Genomic DNA, 19,009 nt, shown 5'->3' with positions numbered 1-19,009 from the left:
GGCCACCGGACTACATTTCCCGGCGTGCAAAGGGAGAGAGGCGGGAACACCTGCCACTAAACTTGTATCCTATTGGTTAGTCTGGGCGCGACCCTGTCGGCTGAGGGTTGAGCACAGGCCGGCGGCTTCCATCGAAAATGGCGGCGCTGCCTGTGTCCCGCATTACCAGAAGAGGCTTCTTGTGGATAGTCTCAGGGGCGCCACGCAGAGAATTTTGGTCTCGATCCAGGTAAAGCTGAAGATTGGACGGTGGGTTTCGTTCACGGGACGTAAGGAGAGAAACTGAGGAGGATGAAGGACCAGTTCAGAAGGCAGTGCCATAGTATTAAGACGGGACCATGGTCCTGCGACTGATTAGGGAAAGGACAAGAAAGTCCATTAGGGTCCCGAGTTCAGAAGTTTCAGTGCCAGGCTCCGTGAGCAAGGGGCCGGTCACTTACTCGTTTGTCCTCAGTTGTCTCATCTTACATCGGAAATACTGCCCCCTTTGCCTTCCACCTCGCGCATTCATTTATTAAGCAAACTATCGACCACGTGTGCGAGGCACCTAGTGTGTTAGGAAACAAATGACTCGTTTTTAACTTAGAATCTGACACTAACTTAGAATCTGAACGTGAAAGCGCTATATTCTGGGTGTTGTAAGAATACAGTAGTTACTAAGATCAAATTTTTGTTCTCATAGGGCATGTGTTCTAATGGAGGAAGGAATGAACAAATGCTAATGTAACTACAGGAAGTGGTAAATTATGAAGAAAGCTAGTGAAAGTAAGAGATTACTGAGAAGGAAGGAATGAATTGCATTTCTTATTTTTTCAAAGTTGTATGTATACTTCAGGTATAAAACTTGATATTTTAATATACATAGTGAACTGATTACAGCAGTCAAGCTGATTATCATATTCATCTCGACATAATTGCTAATTTTTTATGTGTGGTGAAAACACTTAAGATTTACTCTTAGCAAATTTCAAGTATACAATACCAATTCCACATATAAGAGATTGTGCAGTATTTTTCTTTGCTTATTTCTCTTAACATAATGGTTTCCAGGTTCATACATGTTGTAACAAATTTCCTTTATTATTAAGGCTGAATAATATCCATTGTGTGTTTGTATATCCACAGTTTTTTTAATTTTGACATGGATATGTATCAAAATTATATATCAAATTTCATGATCCATTCATCTGTCAAGAGACATATAGGTTGTTTCCATATCTTGCCTCTTACGAATATTGCTGCAGTGAACATGGGAGTGCAGATATCTCTTTCAGTTACTGATTTTGTGTCTTTTGGATATATACCCACTAGTATGTACTGCTAGATCTAGGATATTTATATTTATAATTTTTTTGAGGAATCTCCATACTGTTTTCCATAATGGCCATGCTAGTTTACATTCCCATGAACAGTGGATTAGATTGCCCTTTTTTCTACATCCTCACCAACACTTGTCTTTTTGATAATGACTATCCTAATGGGTGTGAGGTGATATCTCATTGTGTTTTGTTCTTAAAAATATTTATGGATGTATAATAGTTATATTTATGGAGTTCATGTGATACTTTGATATAAGTGTACAGTGTGGAATGACCAGATCTGGGTAGTTGAGATATCCATCCTGTCAAACATTTATTTCCTTATGTTGAGAACATTCCAAATCTTTGCTTCTAGCTGTTTTGGAAATAGACAATAAATTATTGGTAACTATAGTTGCCTGCTATGCAACTGAACACACTAGAACTTATTCCTTCTGTCTAACTGTATGTTTGTATCCATTAATCAAACCTTCTTCATAGCCTTCTCACCACTACCCTTTCCAGCCTCTGGTAAGCACCATCTATTTACTACCTCCATGAGACCAAATTTTTAAAAAATTTTCCTACATAGGAGTGTGAAAAACATAAGGTATTTGTCTTTTTGTGCCTGGCTTATTTCACTTAACAATGGCCTCCAGTTCCGCCTGTGTTGCTGCAAATGACAGGATTTCATTCTTTTTTATGGCTGAATAATACTCCATTGTGTATATAAAACACTTTTTTTTAATCCATTGATGGAAACTTATTCCATATCTTGGTTATTGTGAATAGAGCTGCAATAAGCGTGGAAGTGCTGACATCTCTTTGGTAGACTGATTTCCTTTCTTTTGTATGTAAATCCAGCAGTGGTATTGTTGGATAATATGGTAGTTCTATTTTTAGTTTTTTGAGGAACTTCCATAATGTTTTCCATAGTGGCTGTACTGATTTACATTCCCACCCACCAACAGTTTACCAGTGTCCCATTTCTCCACATCTTTCCTAGGATTTTTTATTATGTGTCTTTTTGATAATAGTCACTTTGAGGTAAGATAATATCTCATTGTGGTTATGAGTTGCATTTCCCTGATGATGATTAGTGATCATTTTTTCATATACCTGTTAATAATTTGTGTCTTTTTTTCTTAAAAGAAAAGCCATTTCTTTTAAGAAATGGCTATTCAGATCTTTTGCCCGTTGTTAAATTGGATTTTTTTTTTTTTGCTTTTGAGTTTGTTTGAATTCCTTTTGTATTCTGGTTATTAATACAAACTGTTGTATTAGTTTGCATGTATTTTCTTCCATTCTGTAGGTTGTCTGTTCACTTTGTTTATTGTTGCCTTTGCTGTGCAGAAACTTTTTATCTTGATGTAATTCCATTTGCCTGTTTTTGCTCTTATTGCCTGTGCATTTGAGGTCTTACTCAAGAGGTCCTTGCCCAGACCAATGTCCTGAAGTAGTTCCCCAGTGTTTTCTTTTAGTAGTGTCATAGTTTTAGGATTTACATTTAAGTCTTTAATCTATTTTATTTGATTTTGTATATGATGAAAGATAGGTATCTTGTTTTTTCTTCTGCCTATAGTTATCCAGTTTTTCCAGAACCACTTATTGAAGAGACTGTCCTATCCCCAATATATGTTCTTTTTATTTATTTTTTTTTCTTTTAATATTTTTTAATTATTTAATTTCTTACTTTGTTTTTCTTTTTTTTTCTTTTCTTTTCTTTTTTAGACAATTATAGTTGCACCCAGTATATGTTCTTGATACCTTTGTTGAAAATCAGTTAGCTCTAAATGTGTAGCTTTACTTCTGGGTTCTCTGTTCTCTTTCATTGGTCTATGTGTCTGGTTTTTTTTTTTTTTGCCATTACCATGCTATTTTGGTTACTATAGCTTCATAGTATACTTTTAAGTCAGGTAATATAATGTCTCCAGCTTTGTTCTTTAAGCATTGCTTTGGTTATTTAGGGTCTTTTGTGGTTCCATACGAACTTTAGGATTGTTTTTCCATTTCTGTGAAGAATGTCATTGGATTTTTGTTTGTTTGTTTGTTTAAGATGAAATCTCACTCTGTTGTCTAGGTTGAAGTGCAGTGGCATGGTTACAGTTGACTGCAGCCTTGAACTTCTGGGCTCAAGTGATCCTCTTGCTTTACTAAGAGTAGCTGGAACCACTGGCCATACCACCACATCCAGTTAATTTTTCTTATTTTTTGTAGAGACTTGGTCTTGCTATGCCACTCAGGCTGTCTCAAACTCCTGGACTCCAGCAATCCTGCAGCCTTGGCCTCTCAAAATACAGGCCTGAGCCTCCATGACCAGCCATATTGGAATTTTGATAGGGATTGCATCGATCATTTTGGGTAGTATGGACATTTTAACAATATTAATTCTTCCAATCCATGAACATGAGATAACTCTCCTTTTCTTTAGTGTCCTCTTCAATTTCTTCCATCAGTGTTTTATTGTTTTTATTGTAGAGATCTTTCTTATCGGTTAATTTTATATTCTGCAACTTTACTGAATTTGTTTAACAGTTTAAACAATTTTTGGGTGGAGTCTTTAGATTTTTCTAAATATAAGATCACATCATCTGAAAACAAGGACAGTTTGACTTCTTCCTTTCCAGTTTTGATGCTGTTTCTTTCTTTTGTCTAACTGCTCTGACTAGGCCTTCCAGTTCCATTTTGAATAAAAGTGGTGAAAGTGGGCATCCTTGTCTTGTTTCAGATCTTAGAGGAAAGGCTTTCAATTTTTCTCTATTTAGTATGATGCTAGCTGTGGGTTTGTCATATATGGCCTTTATTGTTTTGAGGTATGTTCTTGCTATACTCAGTTCATTGAGAGTTTTTATCATGAAGGGATATTGAATTTTATCAAATGCTTTTTCAGCATCTATTTAAATCATATGGTTTTTGTTCTTGATTCTGTTAATGTGTGGTATCACATTTATTGATTTTATGTATGTTGAACCATCCTTGCATCCCTGGGATGAATCCCACTTGATCATGGCAAATTATCTTTCTAATGTGTTACTGGATTCTGTTTGCTAGTATTTTATTTAGGATTTTTACAGGTATGCTTATCAGGGATATAGGTCTGCAGTTTTCTTTTTTGTGTGGTGTCTTTGTCTGATTTTTGTATCGGGGTAATGCTTGCCTCTTAGGAGTTTAGAAGTATTCCCTCCTCTTCAATTTTTTGGAATAGTTTGAGTAACACTGGTATTAGTTGGTGTTAGTTTTTCTTTAAATATTTGCTATAGTTCAATAGTGAAGCCATCAGATTTTTCATAGATGGGAACTTCTATTACTGCTTCTGTCTCATTACTCATTATGGGTCTGTTCAGGTTTTCTGTTTCTGCATGGCTGAATCTTGCCAGGTTATATGTGTCTAGGAATTTATCCTTCTAGATTTTCCAATTTTTGGCATTTGGTTGTTTGTTTGAAGTTTTTCTTCTTTTTTAATGTTAGTGTATATTGCTATAAATTTCCCTTTGTTACTGCTTTTGCTGTTTCCTGTAGGTTTTGGTATGCTATTTTTATTATTTCAAGAAATTCTTTGATTTTCTTCTTAATTTCATCATTGATCTATTGATCATTCAGGAGCATGTTGTATAAGTGTCATTTATTTGTATGGTTTCTGGAGTTCCTCTTGTTATTGATTTCTAGTTTTATTTTATTGTGGTCAGAAAAGATACTTGATAGGATTTCAGTTTTTTTGAATTTGTTAAGACTTGTTTTGTGGTCTACTCTGAAGAATGTTCTATGTGCTGATGAGAAGAATAAGTATTCTGTAGCAGCTGAATGAAATGTTCTATAAATGTCAGGTCCATTTAGTATAGAGCAGGTGTCCTCAAACTATGGCCCGACAGCTACATGCCGCCCGCCTAGGACATTTATCCTAGTGTTTTTGCTGCAGCTGCCTGTCTTGCTTAGCAGCCAACTCATCCTGGGCCCACAGTGCGCACTCTCCAACAGTCTGAGGGACAATGAACTGGCTCCCTGTTTAAAAAGTTTGAGGACCCCTAGTCTAGAGTGTAGTTTAGTTCTGATGTTTCTTTGTTGATTTTCTGTCTGGTTGATCTGTCCATTACTGAAAATGGAGTGTTGAAGTCTCCTATTATTATTGTATTGCAGTCTGTTGCTTCCTTTAGACCTATTATTTTTGTTAGATGTTTGGGTGCTCTAATATTGGTTCTATATATATTTAGAGTTGTTATATCCTTTTGGCTGAATTGACCTTTTTATCAGTGTGTTATGACCCTTGTCTCTTTTTATAGTTTTTAACTTGAAATCTATTTTATCTTCTATAAGTAAGAAATCTATTTTATAAGTAAGAAATCTATTTTATCTTCTATAGCTACTCCTGCTCATTTTTTTCCCATTTGCATGTAATATCTTTTTCCTGCTCTTCACTTTCAGTCTAGGTGTTTTTATAGGTGAAGTGAATTTCTTAGAGGCAACATAGTTGGGTCTTGTTTCTTAATCCATTCAGCCACTTTGTGTTTTTTAATCCTACGGTTCCCAACCCCTGGGCTGCAGCTCATTAACGGTCCATGGCCTGTCAGAAAATGGGCTGTGCATGGCTGCCTGAGCTCTGTACCACCCCTCTCCCCACTCATGGCACCCTACCTCCCCATCCTCAGTCTGTGGAAAAATTGTCTTCCATGAAACCCGCCCCTGGTGCCAAAAAGGTTGGGGACCACTGTTTTAATTGGAGAGTTTAATCCATTTACACTAAATGTTATTGATGGATAAGGATTTACTACTGCCATTTTGTTATTTGATTTCTGGGTTTTTTTTAGTAAGGCCCCTCTTCTTTTTTTTTTGGATAAGTGTTTTTCTCTGGTAGTATGTCTTAATTCTATGCTTTTTATTTTTAATGATCTGTTAGAGGTTTTTGCGTTGTGGTTACCATGAGTCTTACAGAAAATATCTTATATAATTGTAACAAATTATTTTAAACAAATGACAACTTAACTTTGATCACAAAGAAACAAAGAAAAAACTAAAAAACTCTACACTTCAACTCTAATCCTTTCACCTTTGTTTTTACTTTTTGTTGTCCCTATTTATATTTTTTATATTGCCTATGCCTTAACAAATTGTTGTAGTAATTATCATTTTAGATAATTTGTCTTTTAGTTTTCATAACTAAAGACATGAGTGCTTTACACCACAATTACTGTGTTCAACTACCCAGAATTTTCTATTTTTTTAATCAGTGAGTGTCACATCTTCAGATGATTTCTTATTGCATATTAGTGTCCTTCTAGATTGAAGAACTCCCTTTAGTATTTCTTGGCAGATAGGTCAGGTGATGTTGAATTTCCTTTTATTTGTCTAGGAAAGTCTTTATTTTGCCTTCATATTTTAAGGATATCTTTGCTGGGTATAGTATTCTTGGTGAGCATTTTTCCTCCACCCCTCCCCTTTCAGCACGTTGAATAATATATCATCCCATTCTCTTCCTGGCCCGTGAAGTTTCTGTTGAGGAGTCTTCTGCTGGATGTGTCAGAGCTCCTTTATATGTTATTTGCTGCTTTTTTGTTTTACTGCTTTTATGATCCTTTGTTTGTCTTTGATCTTTGAGAGTTTGTTTATTATATGCATTGTAGTAGTCTTATTTGGTTTCAATCTGCTTGGTATTCTTTGACCTTCTTGAATCTGGGTAGTCATATCTTCCTCTAGGTTTGAAAAGTTCTCTGTTATTATTTCTTTGAATAAACTTTCTACACTAGTCTCTTTCTCTATATCCTCTTTAAGGCCAATAACTTTTGCATATGCCCTTTTGAGGCTATTTTCTAGATCTTGTAAGTATACTTCATTCTTTTTCCACCTCTGTGTATTTTCAAATAGCCTGTCTTTGAGCCTACTAATTCTTTCTTCTGCTTGATAATTCCAATGTTGAGACACTCTGATGTATTTTTCACCCTGTCAATTGAATTTTTCATCTCCAGGATTACTGTTTGATTCTTTTTTTAATGCCAATCTGTTTGTTAAATTTCTCTGATAGAATTCTTAGTTTTTTGTTTGTGTTTTCTTGACGTCCATTGAGTTTCCTCAAAACAGCTCTTTAGAATTCCCTGTCTGAGAGGTCACATATCTCCATCATTCTCAAATTGCTCATTTGGTGAGGTCATATTTTCCCTGGATGTTCTTGATGCTTGTGGACATTGGTCACTGTCTGGGCACTGAAGAGTTAGGTATTAATTCTAGTCTTTGCAGTCTGGCTTTGTTTATGCCCATCTTTCTTCAGAGAACTTTCTAAGAATTCTAAGGGGACTGAGTGTTGTTACCCAATCCTGTGGTCAATGCAGCTGTTTTAGCATTAGAGAGCACCCTGTGCCCAGGTACGCTGCAACCCTTGCAGACTCCTAAATATTGTGCCCTCATGGACTTAGGGAAAATTCTCTGGGTTCCCAAGTAAAGACCCTCACTCTTTCTTCCCTCTTCTTCCCCAACTGAAGAGTTTTTCTCCTTGGGCGGTATGGAGTTGGGTGAGGGGTGATGTAAGCATTCGCATGGCCACCACAGCTGGTAATGCACTCGGTTACACCTCAAGTCCACAGCCTTCTGGACCAGCACGGTACTAGGGTTTGTCTAAGGCAGGCATCCTCAAACTACGGCCGGTGGGCCATGTGTGGCCTGCAGAGGACATTTATCCTGTCTGCTGGGTGTTTTTGCCGCTGCGGCCTGTACTGCTTAGCAGCCGACTTGTTCCGGGCCCACAGTGCGCATGTGTGGAATGTGCGCCGCACTCTCCAATGGCCCTCCAACGGTCTGAGGGACAGTGAACTGGCCCCCTGCTTAAAAAGTTTGAGGACCCCTGGTCTAAGGCTTGAGGCCACTACTTCCTGAGAGCAGCTGACGTTTATTCAAGGCCTGAGGCTACTTAATGAGCAGGTGGTGAAGCCTCTTGAGATTTGGGTTCATCCCACTAGGGCAGCAGATTCCCTTCGGGCCCATGATGAGTCTAGAAATGCTGTCCTGGAGTGATGGCCTGAAATCAGGGGCTTCAGGATTTTGACCACTATTTTACTTTGTTTGGGCTGGTACACAGTTCCAATACAAAGTCCGCTGTACTCTCCCGTCTTCTTCCCATGGTAGAAGGAGTCTTTCTCTGGGCTGCATGCCTGGAGTTCAGGGAGAGGAATGCAGTGATTATGGCCTGGCAGTTGGTGCATATTATTCTGGGTCCCAGGCCATTTTCGTCAGCTAGTGGTGAAGCCATCCAGGACTTGGATTCCTCTGGCCAGGTGGTAGATTCCTATCTGGCCCAGGTCTAGTCTAAATCCTTTGCGGGCACCAGCAAAATTCTGCTTGATTCTGTGTTCCACTGTGGCAGTAATGCTGAGTTCTAATGCAAAGTCCCACATTCACTGTGCTATCCCACCCCCATACAGATTCTCTCTCTTAGCTGCATGTCTGGGGTTAGGGATGGGGTGGTAGCATAAGACTGTCCTTCCTTCCCTCTTCAGTGCTACTTTCCTTGTTACTGTGACATGAGGTATTGTGATCCCTCACCTGCTTTTCTTGTTTATTATGAAGGTGCTTTCTTGTGTGGATAGTTGTTCAATTTGATGTTCCCATGAGGGTGGGGGTACACTCGCTGGAGGGGTCTATTCAGCTATCTTGCTCTGCCTCCTCTCATTATAATTTTGATTTAAATTTCCTTGATGATAAGTAATGTTGAGCACCTTTTCCTTGTTGGCCATCTGTATGTTGTCTATGGAGAAATGTCTATTCAAGTCCTTTGCCCATTGTTTAATCAACTTATTTGTTTTTTTGCTGTTGGTTTGAGTTCCTTATATATTTTGTATATTATCAGACATTAGATTTGATCAAATGTATATTTTACAGTTTGTAAAATATACATATTTATGTATTTTCTCCTAGTCTGTAATTTGCCTTTTTCATTTTGTTGCTTGTTTCTTTTGCTGTGTAGAAGCTTTTTAGTTCTATGTATCGCCACTTTATTATTTTTGCTTTCGTTGCCTGTGCTTTAGGCATCATATCTAAGAAATTAATGCTAAGACCAATGTCAAGGAGCTTTCCCCATCCCCCTTTTCTTATAGGAGTTTTTGTGGTTTCAGACCTCACACTAAGGCTTTACATTAGTATGTTTTGTGTATAGTGCAAGATAAAGATCCATTTTCATTCTTTTGCACATGGATGTTTGGTTGGCACCTTTGTCAAAAATTATTTGACTGTATGCATAGGTTTATTTATGGGTTCTATATTTTAGGTTCTATTACTTGACTGTGTATGCATGGGTTTATTTATAGGTTCCTTTGGCCTATGTTTTATACCAATATCATACAGTTTCAATTACTATAGCTTTGTAATAGAATTTTTTTTTTTTTTTTTGCTCAGGCTAGAGTGAGTGCCATGGCGTCAGCCTAGCTCACAGCAACCTCAAACTCCTGGGCTCAAGTGATCCTACTGCCTCAGCCTCCCAAGTAGCTGGGACTACAGGCATGCGCCACCATGCCCGGGTAATTTTTTCTATATATATTAGTTGGCCAATTAATTTCTTTCTATTTTTAGTAGAGACCGGGTCTCGCTCAGGCTGGTTTTGAACTCCCGACCTTGAGCAATCCACCCGCCTCGGCCTCCCAGAGTGCTAGGATTACAGGTATGAGCCACCTCGCCCGGCCTGTAATAGAATTTTAAGTCAGGAAATATTATACCTCCAACTTTGTTCTTCCTCAAAATTGCTTTTGCTATTCTGGGTCTTTTGTGATTCCGTACAAATTTTAGGATTGCTTTTTTCCTCCTTTTGTGGAAAATGCCATTAGAATTTTGATAAGCATTGCGTTGAAGCTGTGGTATACCCATTGCTTTGAGTAGTGTAGGTATTTTAACAATAGTAATTCTTCCAATGCAAGAACACAGGCATCCTTTAAGTATTTTGATTTTGTGATGCTATTGTAAATGGGTTTGTTTTTTAATTTTCTTTTCACATAGTTTGTTGTTGGTGTAAAGAAATGCCACTAATTTTTGTATGCTGATTTTGTGTCCATCTTTTCTGTATTTGTTTCTTAGCTCTAACAGGTTTTTTGTATAGTCATTGGGGTTTTCTATTATTAAGATCATGTATTCTACAAATAGGCAATTTTACTTCTTCTTTCTGATTTGGATGACTTTTTTTCTATTCCCTAATAACTATGGCTAGAATTTCTAGTATTGTATTTAATTGAATTGGTGAGAGTTGGCATCCTTGCCTTGTTCTGGTTCCTAGAGAGAAAACTTTCCATTTTTTTTCCATTGATTATGATGTTAGCTGTGTGCTTTTTCTAAATCATCTTTATTGTGTCAAGGTAAGTTTCTTCAATACCTGTTTAGAGTTTTTATCATGAGTGGGTGTTGAACTTTGTCAAATGCTTTTTCTCCATTTATTGAGGTGATGATGTGGTTTTTACTTTCATTTTTTAATGTGGTGTATCACATTTATTAATTTACATTTGTTCCAGTCTTGCATTCCAGGGATAAATTCTACTTGGTTATAGTTTAAAATCTTTTTGATATGCTGTTGAATTTGTTTTACTAGCATTTTGTTGAGAATTTTTGCATCTATTTTCATTAGGGACATTGGTCTATAGTTGTCTTGTGGTGTCTTTGTCTGGCTTTGGTATCAGGGTGATGCTTGCCAGATAAAATGTGTTTGAAAGTGTTTTTTCTTCTGTCTTTTGGAAGAGTTTAAGGAAGGTTGGTATTCATTCTTTGAATGTTTGGTAAAATTAACTCGGGGCCATGTAGTGCTGGGCTTTTCTTGGTTGGGAGGTTTTGAATTATTGCTTCAGTCTCCTTATTTATTATTTATCTATGTAGGCTTTCTGTTCCTTCTTATTTTTTTTCTAGTCACACAAGTAGCTTTATTTTTAATGTAATACTTAGGAAAGAATTCATATAACATAGAGGTCTAGATTAAAGAACAACAATAAAATGGACATCGATAAATACACAACCCAATTAAGAAATACAACATTATCCATATTTAGCCCTGTATAACAGTTTCCCCAATGGCTCCCACTATTTCTGCCTCAGAGTAACCACCATTCTAAATTCTTTTAAATTTTTTTTGCTTTTTTAAGTATATTTTTATTAACTATATTGTTTTATTTTTTAAGTGTATAATATATAATTATTTACTATATTCACCACATTGTATAATATATCTCAGAGGAAAAAACTTATTACTTCTTCTGAGGCTTTGACTTTGACCATCTGTCTCCTTATTCCCTCCATCCCTCCCTCTGCCCCTCAACCTCTGCTTCTTTGAGTTCAGTTGTTTTAATTTACGTATATATAAGTGAGAACATGCAGTATTTGTCCTGTACCTGGCTTATTTTACTAAGCATAATGTTCTGTAATTCCATCCATGTTGTTGCAAGTGACCAAATTTCCTTCTTTTTAAAGGCAATTATTCCATTGTATGTATATGTGTGTGTGCGTGTGTGTGTGATGTGTGTGTGTGTGGTATGTGTGTGCTCCCGCGCCACATTTTCTTTACCCATTCATCTGTTGATGGACACTTAGGTTGATTCTGTAACTTGGCTGTTGTGAATAATGCTGTGGAGAATATGGTAGTGCAGATATGTCTTTGATGTACTGATTTCAAACATTGGGTAAATAAGGATAATTGGGATTGCCGAATCACATGGTAATTTTTTTTCTCTTTTTTTTGAGACAGGGTCTCATTCTATTGCCTTGCTAGAGTGCACTGGTGCCATCATAGCTCATTGTAACCTCAAACTTCCTGGCTCAAGCGATCCTCCTGCCTCAGCTTCCTGACTATCCAGGACTACAGACACATGTGACTGTGCCCAGCTAATTTTTAAATTTTTTGTGGAGATAGTGTCTTGCTATGTTGCTCAGGCTGGCCTCGTACTCCTGGCATCAAGCAGTCCTCCTGCCTTGGCCTCCCAAAGTGCTAGGATTACAGGCGTGAGCTACTGCTGCCAGCTTATTTTTAGTTTTTTGACAAACCTCCCTACAGTTTTTAATATTGGCTATACTAATTTACATTATCATTTAATTTTTCTTGACTTGGTCTTCGTAGGTTGTATGTTTCTAGGAATTTATCCATTTCTTATTGGTTATCCAATTTATTGGTGTATAATTTGTTCATAATACTCTCTTATAATACTTTTTATTTCTGTGGCATCTTATGTAATGTTTCCTCTTTCATTTCTGATTTTATTTCTTAGTCTAGCTAAGGATTTGTCAGTTTTGGTTTATCTTTTCAAAAAACCAACTCTTAGTTTTGTTGATTTTTTTTCTATTGTTTTTCTGTTCTCTATTGAATTAATGTCTACTCTGATCTTTATTATTTTCTTTCTTTGGGCTAACTTTGGGCTTAATTTTTTCTTTTTCTAATTCTTTGAGGTTAAATGTTAAAGTCTTTGAAATCTTTCTTTTTTAATAGAGGTATTTATTGCTATAAACTTTCCTCTTATTACTGCTTTTTCTGCATCTCATAAATTCTGGTATTTTTTTTTGTTTGTATTATTTTTTAAATTCCTTTTTCTATTTCCTCTTTGACTCAGTGGTTGTTTAAGAGTGTGTTGTTTAGTTTTCATTTGTCAATTTTTTCATTTTCTTGCTGTTACTTATTTCTAGTTTAATTCTACTATGGTCGGAAAAGATACTTGGTATGATTTTGATCTTGTTAAATTTGTAAAGACTTGTTTTGTGACCTAACACGTGATCTAGAGAATGTTCTGTGTGTGCTGGAGTAGATTGTATATTCTTTTGCTGTTGGATAGAAAGTTATGTTGAGTCCATTTGGTCTGTAGTGGTATACAACTCCCCTTTTTTATTGATTTCCTGTCTATATGTTGTATCCATTATTGAAAATGTGACATTGAATTTTCCTACTATTATTGTATTGTTGTCAATTTCTTGTTTCAGATTTATCAATATTTGCTTTATATACTTAGGTGCTCTAATGTTGAGTATACATGTATTTACAATTGTTATATCTTCCTATTAAATTGACCTTTTTATCCTTCTATATTGACCTTTGTCTCTAGAGACGGTTTTTGACTTAAAGTTTGTTTTGTCCAATGTACGTATAGCTACTCCTGCTTTCTTTTGGCTAACATTTCATGGAATATCTTTTTCCATCTTTTCACTTTCAGCCTGTGTGTGTCCTTGAATCTAAAATGAGTTTCTTGTGGACAGCATATAGTTGGGTCTTGTTTTTTAATTCATTCAGCCACTGTATCTTTTGCTGGGGTGTTTAATCCATTTATGTGAATTATTTTTCATTCTATGTGTGATGAGATTTGACTGCAGTGATTTGAGGAGAATATGGGAGGTGAGGAGTTAGATACTAAGTATAGACAAGTCTTTTGAGAAGTCTTATTGAAAAGGTGAGCAGTAGTTGGAAGGGAACATGGAGTCTAGGGGAAATATTTTTTCTTTGAAAATAGGAGACATTACAGTATATTTTGTGCCCTGGGAATACTCTAGTACATAGTAAGAAGTTGATTTGAAAAATTGATCCAGAGAGAGAGAGATTAATTGCTGGAACAAAATCTTTAAGGCAAAGAGGAATTGCATTAAAAACCACATTCTTGACCAAACACCATTTTATTTCTGGTGCCTCCAATTTCTATAGGGACAAGCAGTCCCAATCAAATGCCAACTCCATGGGAAACAGGAATCTCTACGTAATTTATGAACACATCTTTTATTAAGCACTTAAATAATATACATTAGGTCAATTACTTCACATTGGCCCATCTACTCAATAATAGTTATTCAAGCAGTTATTTGTTTTCAAAGAACCCCCTAAATCAACAAAACATCTTTCTATCTTCAGAAGCTTATAATCTGGTACAGTGGTTTTCAACCAGAGACATTTTTGCATACCAGGGACATTTGGCACTGTCTTTTGTTTGTCATGACTGGGGGACAGGAGTGCTAATGGCGTCTAGTAGACAGAAGCAGGGATTTTGCTAAACATTCTACAATGAACAAGAGAGCCCTCCATAATAACAAATTATCTTATCCAAAATGTCAATAGTGTTGAGTCTAAGAAACCCTGATATAGTAAGAGAATTATGTTCTGCGGTGAGCAGATATATACAGACCTAACCCTAGAGGCTGAGGGAAGTGAGAGACCAAAGAAAGAGTCTGACAAATCCAGTTTCTCAGAAAAAAATATTTAATAGGGAATTAGGAACAGAAGCAGTGTCTCGGGCAACCACAAAATATGGTGGATCCCTGCACTCACCCTCCAGAATATTCTTAGTGTTTAGGGTAAAGACATGTAGGTGATTGTGTTTCAGATTTTCTTGCTGAAACTTGTGATCACTGTGGAGATTAGATAAGCATCTTTCTGAGAGGTTTCTATGCTGCAGGCATTGTTTAAAGACATTGTTACAGAACATCTTGATATTCAGCAGTCAAACATTGATCATGCTGTTTTAAGATAGTGTCACTCTTGCCCTGCAGCAGACTGTTTTCCTATAAGTAGAATGTAAATAAAATTAAAACTCAGGATGTGATATGCTATGAGAGCAATGTAAAGTGCTAAGGAGATCAGAGGGTCATATACTTATTTTTGATTATAGAATCAGGTAAAACTTCTATAAGGAGACCAGTTCTATCCCAAGACTTACAGGGTAAGTAGGATTTCATAGGTAAAAATGAAAGGCATTTCAGAAAAGATATAACTCAAGCCAGCAGGTGGTGTCAGGAAAGTGGGACTGTGTTTGGAAACAGAATATAGTTTAGTTTGAGTGTATATAGGAGATAAGTGGGAGGTAAGGTTAGAGAGGTAGATTGGGATTAGATTTTGGAGGACTGAGAATCCCAGACAGAATGATTTACTTTACTTCTTCATCCAGTCTTAGGAATTCCTACAGTATGTGTAATATATACTTAGCTTTTGTTTTCTGCCTGTGCCAGTGCAATTCAACTATAAATCATTGCAAAGGCAGGAACGTATCTTATTCTTTCTTTTTCTTCAGCATGCTCAGAGAGTAGTGAGTGTGCAAATTATTTATTGATTTTGATTGGTGGGCAAGATTTGGTTTGGTGTTTGTCAACACAAACCATTAATGCAATGAACCCAAGATTCACATATTTGTTTTTGATCATTTCAGAAAGAAGAAAGAGCCAGTGGTAGCTGAGACAGTAGAAGAGGTGAAAAAGGAACCTATCCTGGTGTGTCCACCCTTACGAAGCCGAACATACATACCACCTGAAGATCTCCAGAGTCGTTTGGAATCTTATGTTAAAGAAGTTTTTGGTTCAACTCTGCCTAGTAATTGGCAGGATATCTCCCTGGAAGATGGTCGTCTGAAATTCAATCTCTTAGCGCATTTAGCTGATGACTTGGGCCATGCAGTCCCTAACTCCAGGCTTCACCAGATGTGCAGGGTCAGAGATGTTCTTGATTTCTATCATGTCCCTGTTCAAGATAGATCAAAATTTGATGAACTTAATGCCAGTAATCTGCCTCCTAATTTGAAAATCACTTGGAGTTATTGAGCAGAAGGGGAGCACATTGAAATCATTTTCCCCTTGAGGAAGGGAGCTGCTTATTAGACCTCTTGGTATATAAAATGCCATTTTGAACTGTTCTCTAAACCACTTTTTCTGTAGAAGAATGCATCATCTCTTTTTTTGTCTCATATCATGAATCAACAAAGAAATAACAGGATTTTTTATCTTCACATTTGCCAAAGCCATTTTTTTTCAATGGAATCGAGTCATTAATAATTTATGAAAAATTTCTTCTTGAGAAAACACTGAAATTAACTTGATCTTAATACAGAAGGACATTACAAGTTTAGACCCTTCATTGGCATAAAGTAATAGTTGCATGAAAATGTTTTAATTCTGTTAGGACTCTAAAATCCAAGATAGAATTATTATATCTAGCACATATACAATTAAAGAAACTTGTATTAGATTAAGTATTTATAAGAGAAACATAAACATCTGTATTGTATATTACTGTCCATTCTGGATTAATTTCTTTTAGAATTAAAGTAGATTTATTAAAATTATGTGTGTTTTAAATTTTTTTAAATGAAATTTGCTTTTCTCCCTTGCTGTTCCTTTAAAGTATGTATTTTAACTGAAAAAATTAGGCTGTGTGCCAACTATTAAGTGCTTTGATTTTTTTTCTGATAAAAGATATGCCAGGTTCTATACCTAATTACATATTCTCCTCTTCAGAGGAGATGCTTATTTTAAACCTTTTATCTTTTCTATAACTTAAAAAGTGGCATTGAGTACCTACACTGGAGTGGCAAATCTTTGTAATTTGATGTTCTTAATTTGTGGAAATTACTCAAATAACGGATTATCATAATGTCCTGAATGACAAAATTAGTGATTAAATTAGGAATTTTCGTTCGAGTTTTAAATATGACTAGAGAATAATGAGATAGAGAGAAGGAATTTCTTATGTCATTTTATCTTGACTAATGACAATTCCAAAGGAAAAGTGACAGAAAGGGCCGGGCGCGGTGGCTCACGCCTGTAATCCTAGCACTCTGGGAGGCCGAGGCGGGCGGATTGCTCGAGGTTGGGAGTTCGAAACCAGCCTGAGCGAGACCCCATCTCTACTAAAAATAGAAAGAAATTAATTGACCAACTAAAAATATATATACAAAAAATTAGCCGGGCATGGTGGCACATGCCTGTAGTCCCAGCTACTTGGGAGGCTGAGGCAGGAGGATCGCTTGAGCCCAGGAGTTTGAGGTTGATGTGAGCTAGGCTGACGCCACGGCACTCACTCTAGCCTGGGCAACAAAGTGAGACCCTGTCTCAAAAAAAAAAAAAAAAAAAGTGACAGAAAAGTTGTAAGCAAAGGAAATTTCATTTATTTTCTTTTCCAGGGTGAATCCTTTGAAGAGGGCAAAAATTAGTTGGGTATGTAAATTCTGGCATATTCATTAGGAAAATTAGTTAACAGTATAGTCATGCCCTATAAATGTCATTAGCAGGTACTACATTCAAAAAAACATCTGGAGCTGTGGAGCTTAGACATTAGAGCTGATGTAATTATAGTCGTCCCTTGATATCCATGGGGGAATTGTTTCCAGAACCCTTCTCGTACCAAAATTCACAGATGCCCAAGTCCCTTACGAAAAATGGTGTAGTATTTGCAACCTATGCACTTCCTCCCGTATACTTTAAATCATTTCTGTTTTACTTATAATACCTAATGCAATGTAAATGAAATGTAAATACTTGTTATGCTTTATATTTAGGGAATAATGATAAAGAAAAAAGTGTACATGTTCAGTACAGACTTTTTTCAAACATTTTTGATCCCACAGTTGGTTAAATCCATCGGTGGTAAACCCACAGATAACAAGGGCCTACTATATATCTCTTTGCTTCTACTATGTAAAAGAGGAATTCAACATGGAAACATTTGCATTTTACATATAGGATCTGATTATTTTATTTTCTATACAATTTTTTCTTCTGATCTGAAAACAGAAAAATGCACAAAGGACAAGATGGAAGTAAGGGATGGAGAGGTCAGTGTGGAAAAACGGTTATAACTGGAGAAGTGGCTGCAAAAACTACTTCATGTGATTGTTAAGACAGAAGAAATTAGTTCTTTGTAGTCTGTAGCATATCTCTCAAAATTTAATGTGTGTATGAATCATTTGGGTATCTTTTTAAAATGCAGATTCTGATTCAGTAGATCTGGAGTGGATCCTGAGCTTCTGCATAATTCAGAAGCTCCTAGGTAATGCTGATTATGTTTTGAGTAACATGGCCCTAAATGTTAGTATTTAAATGGCAGACAAGCACCACTCCCTGAAACAGCAGTCTTGGTAAATTTAGCTAACTGAGAAGGTAAATTGCACATCCATCAGTAAACTCTAGAGGGCATTACTGGTTAACAGTTCAATACAGTGAAAATTTCAGTTTTCCTGAAAGGTTAAATTTGGTTTACTAGCTTGATTATTAATAAGGCAACCAAATATGATCTAATTTTAAGAGGTTTATATTAAAAAAATGAATGACTGCTATATAAAAGGGATATCAATTAATTAATTTTATTTAGTTGAATGTCCTATAAGCTCTGAAGGTATGCATACATGAAATCTGCTAATGTAATAGAGATTCATAGTCAATAGAATGATTTTTTTCATATATAATATGTGTTTTAAGCAGCATAAAAAAGAATTTTTCCTCTGCTCTTTTTTATTTTAACATGCCATTGTTTTTCTTGTTATAAAAGTAGCCATTCTTTTTGGAAAATTAGGAAGGACAAAAACAAGAACAAAAAAATCTGTCCTGCTACTCAGATAATTACCTAATATTTTGGTATTTTCCAAAAGGAAAAAGAAAACTTCTTCCTGTATTTTACAATTATTATGGCATTATGCCTCTCTTCACATTATGAACATTTCCCTGTATTTTTAAATAGACTTAAGAATAACACATTTGGTTACTATCACATTCCATAATTGGGTATCATGCAATTATCCAACCAATATTCTATTATTGGATATTTAAATTGTTCTCAGTGTTTTGCTTTTATGTTGTTTTTTATCTGGCATGTCTAATTCCTAAAGTATTGGTCTGCCATAAATCTTCCTGCACAGAAGTAGAAGTTATTTCACTGTAAATTTCTTGACCCCAAACCTAGGAATGAATAACTTGGTCCTGTTTCTTTGATTTGTAATCCCATTAGCATCTGTTCTGTGAATCCTAATGCACAA

The 19,009-nt window shown here is 36.1% G+C and overlaps 1 protein-coding gene across 1 annotated transcript; it reads left to right on the top strand.

The window, feature by feature from the left end:
- The first annotated feature begins 98 nt into the window (after positions 1 to 98).
- On the top strand, positions 99 to 16,324 carry MRPL50 (mitochondrial ribosomal protein L50). The gene is made up of 2 exons (XM_012768961.3): positions 99 to 229; positions 15,416 to 16,324. Exons 1-2 carry the CDS (start codon positions 138 to 140, stop codon positions 15,801 to 15,803), a joined length of 480 nt encoding a protein of 159 aa, XP_012624415.1. The 5' UTR covers positions 99 to 137; the 3' UTR covers positions 15,804 to 16,324.
- Positions 16,325 to 19,009: the final 2,685 nt, after the last annotated feature.

This window comes from Microcebus murinus, chromosome 12, assembly GCF_040939455.1.
Source record: "Microcebus murinus isolate Inina chromosome 12, M.murinus_Inina_mat1.0, whole genome shotgun sequence".
Lineage (NCBI taxonomy): Eukaryota > Metazoa > Chordata > Mammalia > Primates > Cheirogaleidae > Microcebus > Microcebus murinus.
This window is presented reverse-complemented; position numbering and strand designations above follow the sequence as displayed.

What these genes read in the sequence shown, in the direction of transcription:
- MRPL50 (XM_012768961.3), top strand. Translation starts at nt 138, where the DNA reads ATGGCGGCGCTGCCTGTGTCCCGCATTACCAGAAGAGGCTTCTTGTGG. An exon ending in GAATTTTGGTCTCGATCCAG is followed by an intron (nt 230 to 15,415) that starts GTAAAGCTGAAG and finishes TGATCATTTCAG; the next exon opens with AAAGAAGAAAGAGCCAGTGG.